Source organism: Microcebus murinus, chromosome 1 (genome assembly GCF_040939455.1).
Source record: "Microcebus murinus isolate Inina chromosome 1, M.murinus_Inina_mat1.0, whole genome shotgun sequence".
NCBI classification, from domain to species: Eukaryota; Metazoa; Chordata; class Mammalia; order Primates; family Cheirogaleidae; genus Microcebus; species Microcebus murinus.
Window position 1 is genome coordinate 89,490,307 of NC_134104.1, and position 16,452 is coordinate 89,506,758.

Here is a 16,452-nt window from a genome sequence, read left to right on the forward strand (position 1 = left end):
TTTAAGTATAAACGATTGATGATACTACTGCAAAGATTGTTCTTTCAGCAGTAGACAAGTTCTAACTGTTTCTGAACCAATCAAACTTCAAATTTGAATAACTGTCAAAGACTTGGTACTTCAAGAAAATAACAAGCAATGAGTTTAATTTGACATTTACATAAGATAAATTTGTGTGAGTATGTTTACCCACTTTAATGAGAACCACAAAATGAAATGGGAAACAAAGTTCATCTGGTCAGTTCACTAACAGAAAATAACATTTTTCACTCAAAGATACACTGAGAAAAATGCTTATATTCTGACCTTTTAAAATTTTCTCTCTTATTTCTTTCCAAAGACTTTTCTTCTTTTGATGCTAGGCTTCCTCTTCTTGTCAGTTTGAAATAGAAATTATAATCTGCTAATACTTAGAAACTTTTTAAGTAAGTAAAAACATGGAAATTCCTATAGCTAGAAAGCTACCAAAAAAGTAGTGGTAATTCTGGCTCTACATAGCAATGTATAGTGTCCCTATTTAAATTATGGAATGTTTTCTTGAATACTTAGGGGGAAAAAACCCTTTCTCTCCAAATTGTACCCTCCCCCCAAAAAAGTGTGTGGGGGTGGGAGGATAATCATATCCAACTGCACGAGAAATGTGTGCTATATTCAAAGAACCCAAATCAAGTCATAAAGAAAAAAAAGCCCCAAGAATGTGGGCAATCTTGAGGCCAGTTTTCTCCATATTTTGATGGGTCCAAGAAAGAAGCATTAAAACATATTCCCTATTTACACAACCATCTTGCTCACAAATAGTGTGTAGTGTGTTTTCAGAGAGTTACTGAAAACTCTCTTCAGAGAGGGAAGTAGAGGGGCAAAAAAAATACCTACTTTAAAAATAAAGTTTGTCACCTTTTCTTTTTACCCTTTTTTGTTAATCTTAATGCTTGTCCAATTAGGAGAGAGTGAGTGAAAAATTTTAGTATTCTCATTTATGTTAAAAGAAAAAAAAATTTCTAAGGTACCATATTCCATCTATCTGAAGGAAATATACAATTCATCCAAGGCCTCTGTGAGACTCCTCCCCTCACTCTCTCTCCAGTGTACTCACTGGTCACCAAGTCATGCCTATCTCCTAAACATCCCTAGTATCTGTTCCCACTTCCACACCCCACCACAACTGCCCTCACCCAGGCTGGCCTCCTGCCCCTCCCTGCCACCTATCTCACCCCCTGCCCACACTCTTTCAATCACACTGTTGGAGAAAAAGGAAAAAACTATTACACCAACTTCATTTAGCTCAGTAGCCAGGCTCACAATTTAAAATGTACTTTGTTCATACATCTGACATAGTTTATTAAGAACTTATTACTACAGATAAATGCTATAATTTTTAACTGTGAGAAAACATTAATAAAATATTAATTAATAATCTGAATTAAAATATTTGCTAATTCAAAAAATAAATATAAGGTCTGACAAAAAGTTGATGTATCTTTTAGTATTAAATAGCTTAAAAAATACTTTCTAAGGTGTTCCCAGCCTATTCCCACAAAAGGAAAAAGTTATTAAAAGAAAGAATACAATAAGGATTCCCACATGCTCTTTACAGGTAAGGGAAACTAATCTATGTATTGGAATTCTTCAGAATTATTTGTTTGTTTGTTTGTTTGTTTGTTTGTTTGTTTATTTTGGACACACACTCATGCCTACAGTCATTACCTTAATGTGAGGAACTGAGATAAACAAAATTAACTACCTAAGCACAATTTAAAAAAAAGAAAGAAAATGTAAAGAAGTTCTCTTAACTATTAGAATTTTTCCATCATTTTTACATGAATCTTTAGTAGTATAGCTATGATCTGAATGCTTGTGTCACCCTCAAAATTCATATGTTGAACTAATCCCCAAAGTGACAGTATTAGAATGGAGACCTTTGGGAGGTGACTAGGACATGAGGGCAGGGCCTTCATGAATGAGATCAGTGCCCTTTTATAAGAGCCCCATTCAGAACCCAGACCTTTCCACCCTGGAGGACACAGTGAGAAACTGCCATCTATGAACCGAAAGCAGGCCCTCAAGACACCAAGTATGCCCGTGTCTTGATCCTAAGACTTCCCAGCCTCCAGAATGTGAGAAATCAGTTCTGTTGTGTATAAGCCACCTAGTCTATGGAATTTTTTGTTATGGCAGCCCAAATGGACAAAGACATTTATATTAGGAAATGACTTTCCTTTATTCTGAAGGCCTAGTATCTGTGGAATGGGCACTGGGTACAAAGATGACTAAGATTTGACCCTGACCCTTGAAGAACTCAATCCAGTCTTCTTTAAAGATATTTCTAACATGAATTTTTCTATTTCAGGTTGTAAGTGTAAGAACAGGAGTGAAAAATACAGAAAGAATAAAGCAGAAACTAAAAGACAACAAGCTGTGAAATAAAATGTGGCAGACAACTGTGGTAACACTATTTGCTCTTCTGAACTATCTGACATGCAAAGATCTGTAACATTTAAAGAACTCCAACCAGTGGTACCTTCAGAGATGACATTTTAATTGTTTAACAAGCCAGAAAGACAAAAGGGTTCAGAAGCTAAACTTTCACTCCATATTTTTAAACATATTATTTTGAAGTGCTAAGACTAAAACATGAAGACATCTAAAAAATCCTAATAAGGAAATAATAACTCTAGTTCACACAGGCTTTATGAAATGCTTTAAACTGACAGGCAACAAAAATGAAGTGGGGGTTCAATGCCTACCCATGATGAAGACATGCAGCTTAATAACAGTTCCTATTTATTGGGCCCTTACTATGACTCAGAAACTGTTCTCAGTGCTTTCTACACAAAATCTCATTAATACTCACAGAAGTCCTTCAAGACAGATATTATTATTCCAATTCTACAGATAAGGAAACTGAAGTACAGAGAAGTTAAATAATTAATTTTATAATATACAACACACGGGATTTGTAAACTAGGCAATCTCACTCCAAAACCTATGATGATCTTACCAATACGCCTATGGCCTCCTCAGTATCGCCTAGGGGCAGGATACACTAAAGATAAAAAGAAGTATGAAGTTTAATGGAAATGTAAAAGGCAAGGCCTAAAGGAGAGTTATAATCATGGAACTCCTTATTGAGTCAAATAAGAGGTTATAATCTATCTGAATGTGGCTGAGCATGGTCTGAGAGTTAACTGCTATTATGCAAAAGAAAAAAGCAATACCTGGAGCCTCAACTACATCAAAATTTAGTTTAAATATGCATGGAACACTGGACCCACTGTGTTAGCTGCAATTCTGTATCTAATCAGTACACATGTTCCCATAAACCTTCATCTAAAATGTTTGAACTGGTGCCATCACTAGCAACCTGATGAACGCACATCTATTATAAATAAGCAATGAAATGGAGGCTAAAACTTCAACTGATTTCCACAGTAGGGCAATCAAGTCATTACCCACAATTAATCATGCCATCTCTTTAGGAAAAATACAATCAGCAAAGCTGTATACATAACTACATCATGATGGTGATAACAATGCCACTCATGATGAATTATCTCACAGTCCTATCAAATAAGTACTATCACTGTCCCCATTTTAAGGGAGGAAACTGAGGCTAAGAGGTTAAGCATTAGCTAGCAAACAACCAGGGATTCATACTACAAAGCCTTTACTCTGAAACTTAATACCAATTAATCCACATCTTTTAACAAATCAAATTACTAAAATTCTATTTAAAGAAAAAGACCAAAGAAAGTCTGATGATATAACTTTGGATGAAGTTTTTGTCTAATGGTTTAAAATTCCATAATTATGTAAATACAGGAATAGATATAAACATCAAGATAACTGGGAAGGGAAAAAGGAGAAAAGCAGAAAGCATTAGACACACTGGGTACCTCCCTTGAGAGGGACTTAAAGCCTCCTGGGGAAGCAACATACTTAGCACTGATGTACCCTAACCCAGTCTATGACATCACTCAATCCCAGAGAGATGACAGTTGTGCATATGTAGGCTTTCCTCCCATTCCTTCCATAAACTGGACTTTCTGCTCTGGGCCCATCAGTATTTACCAGCCTTCACGGTGACCACCCTGCTGGTAAACTTCCAGTTATTCAGCAGCAAGGTTTTGTGTGTAAAGGGGCCTTTTGGGTGAGCATGCGGAATGCCCATTTGTAACAAACAGCTGTGCATCAGTCCATGTCTGGAGGAAAAGCTATTATAAATCATCATATACAAAATAAAGCATCCAATTATTTCAGAGCTCAAGTATACTCCAGCAAGCTAAAAATGATTTTTCTCCAATATTTCATAGGGAAATGTAACTCTAATCATGGGGAAAAGAAAATCTCGTAAAGCAAATGTATGCACACACATGTAAATACGTTGTATACACACACACAGGTAAATGACTGACTTGTCTTGAAGCTAACATTTAAGAGTTGTAAGATGAGCTGGCAAGTTGGTGGAGGAATTCAGATTTTCCCAGAAACCGAGACTCTCTTAGCTTAGAGCCTCCCTGGAGAGCTGTGAACTAACTAACCCTTACCAAATACAGCTTTTGATCAGTCAGAAAAATGGGCACGACACCAGGGCTAGCCTGTGCAAAAGACCTGATATTTTCAATTCTAAAATATTTTCCAAAGGAGGTCTATTTGTTCTCCCAAATAATACCTAACTGTTCACAGTAACACTTCATCTTGTTAGCAATCCCTCACAAACCCCCCAAATGCAAAAAAAAAAAAAAAAAAAAGGTTTTTAAGGCAGTTTCTTGTGTAGAAAAACAAGCTCCCAAAATCCTAATCTTGTCATTGGAAGAAATATTTCCATTAATAATACAGACATTCTACAAATAATTAAATATAATCAAATATCAATTCTGTATTCAACGTAATAAAATTTTGCAAAGATTTACAAGAATTTAATGCATTCATACTGTAATAATTTTACTTTCAAACCACCCAAATAGTTTTGATCAAAAAATCATTTGCAAATTTAAGCCAAGGCAAAGGTTCACTTCAACCTTTGAAGACAGACTTCATTTGCAATAGGTCCTCTTCCTGGTTTTAGGCTAATAAAACAGGAACTTCTCATTTATATGCAGAATATGTGTTGAAGGGGTAGACCATATAGAAGCTTTGCTTTTGAAATTATAGTCTGCCTCAGCTTGTAAAAACAAGCTATGACACCATTCATGGCATTTCACAATAAACAAAGCAAGAGACAACCCTAAGACCTGTCATAAAATTCTTAGAAAGAATGACAGGTCAGTGTTTTAATGTACCAAATAAGTCTAATAAATGTACTTAAAGCACCACATAAGAAAACAAAGTGACATTAAGGTCCCTATGACATTCTGGATGCTGAATCATACATGGAGGGAGGGGGATGAGAGACCTCCAGAAAGGCGAGCAGCTCTCAATGGTGCCATTCACACACACACAGCCACTGCGCAGAGTGTGGTGTTCATCAATGACATAGTTCTCACACTCAGTGGAGTGGGGGAGAAGTAGACACAGAGCTGAAGAGGGCTTACAGCTTAAGTAAGAAAGGAATAAGTTTCACATTCTAATAGCTTCAAAGCTACAGCCATCTCAAAGTAGGGCCCTTTTGGAGTCCCCCTGTCCCACCCTCACCCTGCATTCTGCTGTCATTTAATCATTTTGAGGTCTTAACCAACTTAACACAAGTCAGCAGAGCAAATCGTGATGGCAAAAGACGCCTAAAATATTTTGGACAAAAAAGTGGCAGCTAAGTATCTTTAAATATTATTATTTATTAAAATAATGATGCTTCCTACGCATTTTACTTTAATCTGTTTTTTTTTAATCACCATGATGCTTACTTATTTTCTGCAGGCTCATAACTTTTATATAACGACCTTAAAAAGAATAAAAGATTGCAGTATTCATATAGGGTCATTATAATAGTTCTTTAGAATTTAAACTTGTTTCTCTAATGGATACTTATTAGCTTCAATTATCAATGCAGTTTGAAATTCGGAAGTTTCTTCTACAGAGACTCTAGAGACCACTAAAAGCACATAACTAAACATCTTTAAGCTCCTACCAGAGGAGTAAAATTTAAAAGAAAAATCATCATGCTTGAAGTAATAACAGAGCCAGTTCACAATCCAGTCAGTAATTATTACAAGGCTGTGTAGCTGGGGAGTGGGGTGGAGGATATACTGTCTCCTGCCACAACTGAATTTGCAGTCTAATTCAAAGGAGTGAGTATTTATACACACAGCCAGACTGCGTACTACCTCTACCTGCGCCTCCAGAATTCAGAGAAAGGTCAGGATGGACTGCTCCTGGAAAAGGCAGACCTAGAGCCCTAAAGGAAGTATGATATTTGTTTTGGCTGGAGTCCTTCACAGGGAGCAGATAAAAAGATGGCATGTGTGGACAGGAAGGAAGGCTGCACTGCCAGCACCTCAGCCCAGACAAGGATATGAAAATAATGAGAGAGACCCATGGCTGCCCTCTATTAATTCCTGAATTTAAGCAGAGGCAAGGATTCATATTGATTGCTAAGATCCTTTCTTCCTAACAACTAGCTCTTTATACAATTTCATCTGGCCTAGGGGGAAGAAAGATCTTTTGTCTAGGATGCCATAGGTATAGTGCTGCCTCCAAGTGAGAATAAACTATGACATTTTGTGGCCCCTTCAAGACCTGTGATTCATGTTTCATGGAAATTATTGAGAAATATTCCATTAGAAATGAATCTGCTTTCACAGCATATTATGTTTCCTGTGTTTTTCTTCATTATCACCAAGGACATTCCCATAAAAACAAAATTTTGTTTTTTTCCCAGAGTAACCATATTCTTCTATATTAATTTGCTCTCAACTTCCAAACTGCCTTTTAATGATATGACAATGAGCTTCTGGGATTTTTCTAGTAATGTCATAAATGTTCTATAGAGAAAATTATTAGGCTAACAAATTTAATTAACAAGCAAAGGGGGTTGATTTCATATGATGTGATTTCAAAGTTTCCAGGAAGGCCCAGCAACCAACTCTACTCCCAAATCCCTCCACAGCAGTCCCTAATCTGCAGGCTAGTGTTGAAATAACAAAGTTATTAGGCTGACAGTTTCAACCATGGCATAAGCAGTGGGTGTGACTTCAAAATTTCAAGGAAGGCCACCATTACCAACCACCTACCCGCCCCCCAATAAAAAAATAACCTCCCTACCTACTGGTGGCATTGAAAGAGCTTAACTAGAGCGTCTTTCTTTTAAATTTAATCTCTAATAAAATGCAAACACTTCTTTCAGAAGTTTCCATTACAATATGACTCAATTTCAGATCCTTTCCTAACAGGTTTTAAAAAACAAAGAACTGCCTCCTACTGTACTAGTCTTCTCCCATAGTACTCCTTCTCTCCCAGAAGCTGGAGCTGGAAGCCCAACCTAGAAGATGAGCCCACCCCAAATATGAGCCCAATCCTGACTTGGGCATAAAAAACACATCACAGTCTGCTAGCCTGACTCTAAACATCTTAGTTCTGTTAAGATGTGTATGCCTCTTACTCACAAGACCCAGTCTCTACCACACACCTGTGGTTATGCAAACCATCTCTGTCTATCTTGTTCTGGCCATCTGAATACTCAGCCTGGTATCCTGCCCAGAATCCTGTTACTCCAGGAACAGGAACTCACCTTACTCTTGTCAAGAGAAGAGTCCCCCCCTGATGTAAAGCCATAGAGTAGGGCAATAAAGAACTCAGGCTCTAAAGTCAGACATACCAGGAATGAAAACTCAACTCTGCCTCTTCTAACTATGGGAATTTTCTACAGGCTTCAGCTTCCTCAAGTGTACCTTTATACTCACTTAAGGAGAGAATGCATAACACAGCCTGAAAGCTGAATAAACGTTAGTAATGATAAAGATGTTAATCACAGTGACAGTGAGGATGACATAATAACTTGTGCTGGAATTTATACATATACTGCCTATTTCCACATTCTACATTGCTATGTTCTACCTTCCTGGAGTGAAGCATTCACTAACTCACACTGGAACTCAAATGAAGGCTTCTTTGTTTTTTGCCTGGGTGACTTCCTGTTATACATCAGTGGCAGTCAATGAATCTGGACTGACTTTCCTTCCAGTTTCTATAGTTCATCCTACTGCCACAGTGCTTCCCAAGTCCAAGCAAAGCACTTGATTCCAGGTCTTGGTCTCTCTCATTCTGTCCTATGCCATTTCGATCAACTGGGCCAGGTACCACCATGCCCCAAATGAAGTTATCCATAGTATCTGAATCTTCAGAAAGAACAAAGGATAGGAAGGCTGGGGAAAGCCAAAGATAAACGGCTCCACAGTTCTGGTTTAGTCAAAGGCATTCTTGAAATCACTGGAAGGAGTGTTAGTGTCACTTATCTCCAAGTATCATCATGAATAAACACAAAGCTCCCATTGTGAACAGGGCAATATACTTGCAACATTTCCTGCAGAGTGCACCAGTTACTGACAGACTGAAAAAAGAAGTGGGGAAGAGGCTAACTCCATGAATATATATATATATATATATACACACACACATACACACACACAACACACATATGTATGCACATACTGCATATATATATATATATATATACATATACACTCCTTACACACTAAAAATTAAACTCAGGTGGCATGAAAGAGTAGATTTTACATATGTTCATCTATTCAGAGATTTCCTTTTAAGATTCTGTTACACATATTCAGCTGTAGAGGGTCATTGTCTATCAGCCAATTCATGGGGCTCCAATGTTAACACAACCAGAGGCTCAACTGCTTTATTACTGAACCTCAACTTTATTCTATATAGGTGACTTTCATCTAGTTTTCCCAGTGTGATTTTTTTTTTAAGATACAGAGTAGATTCTGAGTTTCAATTGTTGACCATATCCATTTATTATAGCACTATAAGTGGAAAATTCTATATCTCATACTATTTTAAAATATTCTCTCTTTTCCTTGACCTGAAATTTCTCCTTATTGTTCATCACAAAGGCTAGGTTTTGTTTTCAAATGGTTTAGAATCCCAAAGATCAATTTCAGGGACAGAAGATCAGAGAAATGCAATAAGAATCATTAATCAAGTGATTAAATTAATTCATATTAACTTCAATTAAAATTCAGACTTGAATCTTCAAAATACACTCATTTTTCAAGAAAAATTTTTCTCAATTTTTGTTCTTACAGATAACTCAAAAAAGTAGTGAAACTACAATGCAACATACTCTGCTATTCTGCAAGGCAAAATAAACCATCTGTTTCTATGCAGCTCATTATGGGAAACTAAAACTAAAGAGTGTTCTCCTACTTTGTTTATGTATTGGTAAACAAGTCCAGGTATTAAAACTAAGGCCTCTGATCAGATTCCAATCCAAGCAATAACCTAATAATGATCTCGATTACACGCCAATTTACCATTTGCTCCATAATCCCAATCACTGTCAAAAAGAGGCATTACAAACAGGGCCTTTTAACACAGCCAGTGTTCACAGGCTAACGTCAGATCTACATTAATCTTCCAACACCGACCTTCATATGGACTGGAGTATCTACGTCATCTCTTCCCAAAGTAAATTATAGAGAAAAGGCATTAGTATTATTACACACACTAGAAATTAATAAATGCCCTAGTATCTGTACTTAAAGAACTACACCCATGGAGCTTCACCTACACCTGGAACCTATTTAGATGACAAGATTCTGGACTCTGAGCTAATGCTATAATGGGAAAAGATTTTGGAAGATCTTGGGAAGAGGCACTTTGCATGTGAGAGGAGCATTCGAATCACTGGGGGCCAAAGGGTAGTACTGTGTGAGAAAGCTTTCCAGGAGAGCCCCCAATGCCTTGCCTCCTAGTATTCACATCTTGTGCAATTCCCCATCTTGAGTATGTATTGTTGCTCGCTCTGAGGAAGCTAGCTGCCACAATACAAGCTTCCTACCTCTCCCCATGGAGAAGCCCACTTAACAAGGAACTGAGGGAAACTTCCTACCAATAGCCCCCCAAAACTAAATCCTGCCAACAACCACTTGAGTGAGGCTAGAAGCAGAGTCACCCCAGACATGCCTTAAGATGACTGCAGCCCTAGCCCACACCTTGACTTTATCTTTTTGAGAAGTCCAGAGCCATAGGACACAACTGAGCTGTGCCCAAGGGCCTGACCCACAGAAAATGAGAGATAATAAATGTTGTTTTAAGCCACTAAATGTTGGGGTAATTTGTTATTCAGCAATAAATAACAGATACCCAATACAGATTTTACCACAAAAGTATCATTTGGATAGCATCACAATATATACTTAAGACTATGTGACAAAAAAATAAAGATGCAAGATATATTTTACTTCTAGAAAATCATATGCAGACTCACAGAGAAAAACATTGCTTCCTTAAAATAATATACAAAAAATCCTTTGATTAGAATGTTTACCAAAAACTTCCTTACCTTGAATGCACTGAAGTGTTCCATCCTCTGCTCTTATTGTAAAAGTCTCACCTGGATTAACTTGAACAAGAATAACCTGCCAAAATAACACATTAATTTCAATTTAATGCTAGAATATCTGGGATTTTTCTTCAAGTTTTATTAACTAAATTTATATACTAGACCAAAGTATGCGGCACAGAATCTTGTATAAACACAAAACTTAGGGTATAAGTCTTAAACGTGGTTCAAACTGGGGGATGAGGGCGTGGGAGGAGTACACGCATTTCAATTTAGCTAAGTGAATTCTCCTGTGTTGCTTATCATGCCATGTAACTTAAAAAGTCAAGAAACCTTTTCTTTGGAAAACCCAATTCCTTTTTGTCTTTCATGTATTTAGAAACAACACTTAAGGGAAAAAAGACCAGAAACTATACTTATAAAGAAAAACTACATCTAGAAATGAGGTCCTGACCTCATACTATTGCATATTGTTCCCATACTATAACTGACCTGGGTTATGATTCCACTTTGTGACAACAGAAAGCAATTTATAAGAAAAATGTTGGGAAAAAGAAGTAGCTATGTACAGGATCTTGAAACAATAATGAGCAGTATAAAATAAATGACTATTTTAAATAGGCCCCACTACCAAACACTCAAATGTTTAAATTATCTGAAGTCAGTGTTTTAGTTATATGAACATCTATATTTAATAGTAGACAATTTCCAAAAGACTAGACCATGAGTGGCAATGGCAAAATATGTTCTTTTAGCAGCCTCATAGTTTTAGTTCTAATCAAAGGATATCAAAAGGAAAAATTACTAATTTATATCTAAATACAACTTAAAGGACTTAATCCAAACTTAAAATCTGTAGTTAAAAAGTCACAATGTACAAGGTTAATGCTATTAAAGTAATCACTACATATTTCTAGAAATTGACAGGATGGCAGTGTCACATTTATCCTATAGTTCTTGGAGCAAGTCTTGTTCCTCCCTGGCTTGAAGGCATCAAACATACTGTTCCCTCTGCCTGTAATGCTCTTCCTGTACTCCCTCATCTCTGCCCACCACTCACCTCACTCCTCCCCTCCGACCAATAGCTAACATCTATCCATCCTTCCCAGCTTAAGATATGGCATTTGACTCTCAGATAGGTCAGTTTCCCCGATTACATGTTCTCCAAAAAAATAAAACAAAACAAAAAACCAACTCTACTTCTTCCTGGAATTGCAATTAACTAACCAAATAAGTATTTTAGTGTCTGTCTTTCCTTCTTTAATCAAGGCACTTACAGGGATAAGATCAGACTTTCTAGCTTCATGCCTGGCATAAAGTGCTCAATTACTACTTCCACGGAATGAATGAAAGTCATAAAACATAAGGAAAATAATGACAAGTAATTATTTTAACTTACAAATTAAGCTTTCATGAGATGAAATTTAAAAGTTAACTTTAGTATGTATACCATAATTTATCTGTTTTGTAAAATTATTTATATCAAAATCATTCCATCTTTAAATACTAAATCTTTAATATCCATATATTTTGCTGCTTCTAATAATTCACCAAAGGAAACACTACTGGAATACTAAAACTTTAAAATTCAGAAAAAACAGGATAATTCAGAGAAAAGCAGTCTAAGCTTTATCTCTGGTACTTCACATTATCTTGAATTGTAACAGTTATTTCAAGGTAATTTACTTTTTCTGTACAATAACTGTGTCAATAATCTCTCAGTCTGTAGTATACAAATTCTCCCAATGTAAATACACTGGGCCATTTTAAGAACTCAAAAGGAAATCTCTTCAAATCTCCAGCGATTAAAATACTTCACTTACTTTCTTGACACTGAACTTTTAAAGTCATTCCCATAACATGCAAACCATTTGAGTTAACTTTATTTTTGCATCAATATACAGCAGAACTCAACTACAATGGAATAAAACAACACTTCAATAAAGGGAATTAGCCATATCTTTTAAAAAGTCCTTAGACCAATTCTATAATAGCATTACTATAATACAGCAGAAACCATCTGCTTTGTGTTTAAACCTCTTTGGATAGGATTATAATATGTGCCCATGGAATTAATTAGCTGGAAAAAAGAATAAGTGGACAAGACTCTATGCCCCAGGATTTTCATTGACAATCCCAAATTCATATATTCTCTTCTACCACACTCATAATTGTCAGACAATGTGTCCTGAATACTGGTTTTGAAAATACAACTTAACACTATTATGGGAAGTCCCAGGCAAGAAAAAGGATTTCTGATTTGGGATATGTTCCAGATTGTCACATTATCTGCTATATCATATTGCACGAGAAGTATCTGTAACTTCCTTAGCAGTCACTGACACCTGGCCACAATTCAAAGAATGGCCCAGAGGCATTAGCCTTCCAAGCCCACTTATGCTTTCCCCTGCTCTGATTAGGGGGTTCAATTCCTGACCCCCACCCCACTTCTTCAGGGAGAAAGATGATAGGTAAAGGGCTTTTAAGCATCCTACTAAAATATGACATCTCTTCAAATGTTTAGTTCATGTAATTTTCACTGCTGTTGAGTTGCTATGGCAACCAGATTATAATCTACCAAGTTACCTCAGAAACCAAGCACATCTCCTGTGTCCCAATATCAATTTTTCCTAGTAAGAGCAGAAGTCATTATTTGAACAAACCATATTCATCTTAGCACCAAAATATTTCAAAAGAAAGCATTTTATTATACTGAGGGAGGCTGACCACCTTGCTGTTTTCACTGTCAATAAGGCAGATAAAAATAAAGTTTTGACACACACTAGCCAAATGACCAATCCTGACAGCAGACATGAATGAGCCGGCCTCGCATCACACAGCCTTGAGGGGCATGAGTCACACCCTGGCAGACCCATGGCACTTAACCTTTTGTATCATACGAGTCAGTCAGTGTCTCCCTCCCTCCAGCTACAAAGCAGATATAACTGCTACAATTTCTCTTAAATATAAAACATAAGCCATAACATTGCTGTCCAAACCTCATTTTGTGTCCACTTACTAAGCATTTCCTGCTTTTCCAAAGTCAGCATTAAAACAATTCATATTGTATTCTGTGTCTTGTCAGAGGAGGGAAAAAGACAAAGATTTTAACCACTAATATTTTTTCCCTAGAGATGTTAAAATAGAACCATGCTAGTCAAATCATAGGAACATACTTTAAGCTCCTATTGCTTCATCAGACCTGTTTCAAACCATTAGGGCTACATGAGCCAAGAAGCCCGAAATAAACACAAGGCAGTTTATCAAGGCTTGATGAAAAATAAGTGACCACTCTTCCAAGGTCTAAAGAAACAACAAAACAAGAGTTAGAATGAATAAAATTGAGCAAACACAGCAGGGAATGTTTCACCTAACAGGAAAACAGAAACAAAGTGCACCATCTTTCCTTATAGGTATAAATCTAAATCTGTTTTTCACTCCTTAAAAGAAGAAAAGGAAAGCTACTGTTGCAATTTAAACTTTGGGTGGCTGATTAACCAGGTATCAATAGTATCTAAGAACACTCCTGGAGGCAAATTCCTAATTTATGCCTCAAATAAAAAATTACCAGCCACTTGACTAAGCAATCACTGCAATGTATTAGTCCATCAAAAAAAAGCTGCTGCTGAGAAAATGACCAAAGATGAAATATTACATTTGCAGCAATCCTAAAAGTTAAATCCAATACTGAGACAATCGAGATAATAAACCATGCTGGGAGAGAAGATTCTATTTCACTTTTGGAGCTTTTCCCACTTGCCACACTTTGTGAGGCTTGTCTTACTCTTAGCTGTTTCATGTATAAATGAACGCTTTTCCCTTGTAGCCAACATTTATGATTATCCAACAGATATCTTTAGAAGGAAAAATGATACAACCTAAAAGCTGCAAAAGAGTCCCATGTAAATAAGGATTCTATATGCAGGAATATCTAATAACTTCTAAAAATTGACACTTGACTATGTGAGAGGCGTAGTACCACCTATTCCTGAGGCCTGGATGGACAGACACAGGCAGACAGACAGATGGACACACATACACACAGGATTCCCAAACTCCGAGCTCCTCTTCCCCTCAAACTGTCCATTCATACCCATCTTTCTGTGCCACAAACCACAGCTGGCCTTGGCCCAAACTAGAAAGTATTATTTGTTATTATTTGTTTTCTGAGTCCCCTTTCTCTTTTCTCCCAATGAGGAAAAGAGAAGTAATGAGCTGCAAATGACCAATAATTATCTTTGTGGTAATAATATACACAAAATGTCCTAAGATTAAAAATATGATGAGCATGTGAACTAGAAAGATGCTGGAAGATGATGCAAAAGCATTGACTGCCCCCATCCTGCCCAACTGTCCTACCTGAAGCCTGAATCCAAAGGTGATAGGAAAAGAATACACAAGACCAGAAAGCTTCCAAGGGGACTTAAACAAACATTAGGATCAAGGTACAAGGACACACACGCTAGATGAAGCTCTTCTTTGCTTAACACAAGCAGTAGGATAAATGGTCTTATTTTGTTTTTTCCTGGACTTCAGAAATATTTGTGTTTATCATAAAGAGTGAAAATACTCCGATATTCAAATTTTTAATTCTCAAAACGTATCTCCCTTGACAGCCTATTTCTTATTTGTAAAATTAATTCAGCATGATGCAGGCTACTTTTTCCAGGTGTTTTTCCTGTAATGATTACAAAAATAGCTCCTATTCACTGAACCCCTATCATTTGCCAGGTAGGTATTATTAACTAGATTTTACAGATGGGAAAACCAAAACTTAAGGAAAATAGTAACTTGTCCAAAGTCACAAAACTACAAAGTGACTGAGCTAGCACTGAAATCCAGCCCTGTCTGACCAAAACGCATGCTCCTCTATTCTTACAACACCACTTCCCCGTCTAATAGGCGTGGGTTTCACAAAGTCAATTCTCTATAGAGATACTGCAAAAAAAAAAAAAAAAAAAACTGCTGAAATGAGAGAATGCAGTTAACTGGGTCAAAGGTACAGCCCCAAAGACAGAGGACAAGTTCTCTTCTAGGAAATCTGTACTCACTTCCTGAAGCAGAACCTCCTGTCCCTAATCAGGATACAGCAGTTAGGTGGAAAGGAATCCCTCAATTAACAACCATTGGAGTTTTTTTTAAATATACTGGGCAGGATCAGTTCTTGTCAAGTCCTTTAATTCCCCCAGAACCATAAGACAAACCAATGAGTACTCTATTATCACAATTGCTAGATGCCATTTCTCATGGCCCAATAGGAAGCCTAAAAAAAAACAAAAGATGACTCCTAGGAAGATTGCTTTATAAGCTCCTATGTTTCCCCTCAAAGTCATCTGTCGCTAACAAAAAAAAAAAAGACTGAAATGGCTAACAGGTAACCTAGGAAAGAGAAATCAGATGAACTAAGGGGAATACTTTTATGCCCTGAAATCACACCATTTTATGCCTGCAGAAAATACATACAAACAGAAGAGTTCAATAATATTGCACTTCATGAAATAAATGCCCTTAGAGAAATTACTACAATATCTCAGTCTTAATTTAGCAAATATTAATAAGTGCCCAGAATGTGGACTGGGGACAAAACCTTAAACAACACAAAGTTCTGCCCATTGGGGGATGACAAATAGAACATGCATGGGATGAGGCGAGAGGTGTGAGGGAAATCATGTAAACAAAAATAAAACACTTATAGATAGAGGTAAGAACATTCAACAGCAGCTTGTAAGAAGTTGTACATTTCTTCCCTCTAATTATACATTGCCTTGAATAAAGAGATTCTATTACAAAAAGAGCTGCTGCTTGCCATTAATATAAATATAGCATTTATTAACTTAAATGGGAAAAATGCATAACATAATATAGGTGGCCCATACTAGGTTAGTCTCTTTTAAATCTACCCACAAACACTTTAGTCTAAGGTTTTAACTCCAAGCCTTTCAGGATAAAAACCAAAAATATAAAAGACCAAAATTACATGCAAGCTTTAGTGT

The 16,452-nt window shown here is 36.7% G+C and overlaps 1 protein-coding gene across 2 annotated transcripts in view; it reads right to left on the minus strand.

The window, feature by feature from the left end:
* Positions 1-16,452, minus strand: part of FNDC3B (fibronectin type III domain containing 3B) — a 329,131-nt gene that overhangs the window by 231,830 nt on the left and 80,849 nt on the right. For both annotated transcript variants that reach the window (XM_012736403.2, XM_012736402.3), the window contains exon 3: positions 10,460-10,535. In XM_012736403.2, the coding sequence (XP_012591857.1) occupies positions 10,460-10,535 (76 nt within the window). The remainder of the gene's footprint in view (positions 1-10,459; positions 10,536-16,452) is intronic.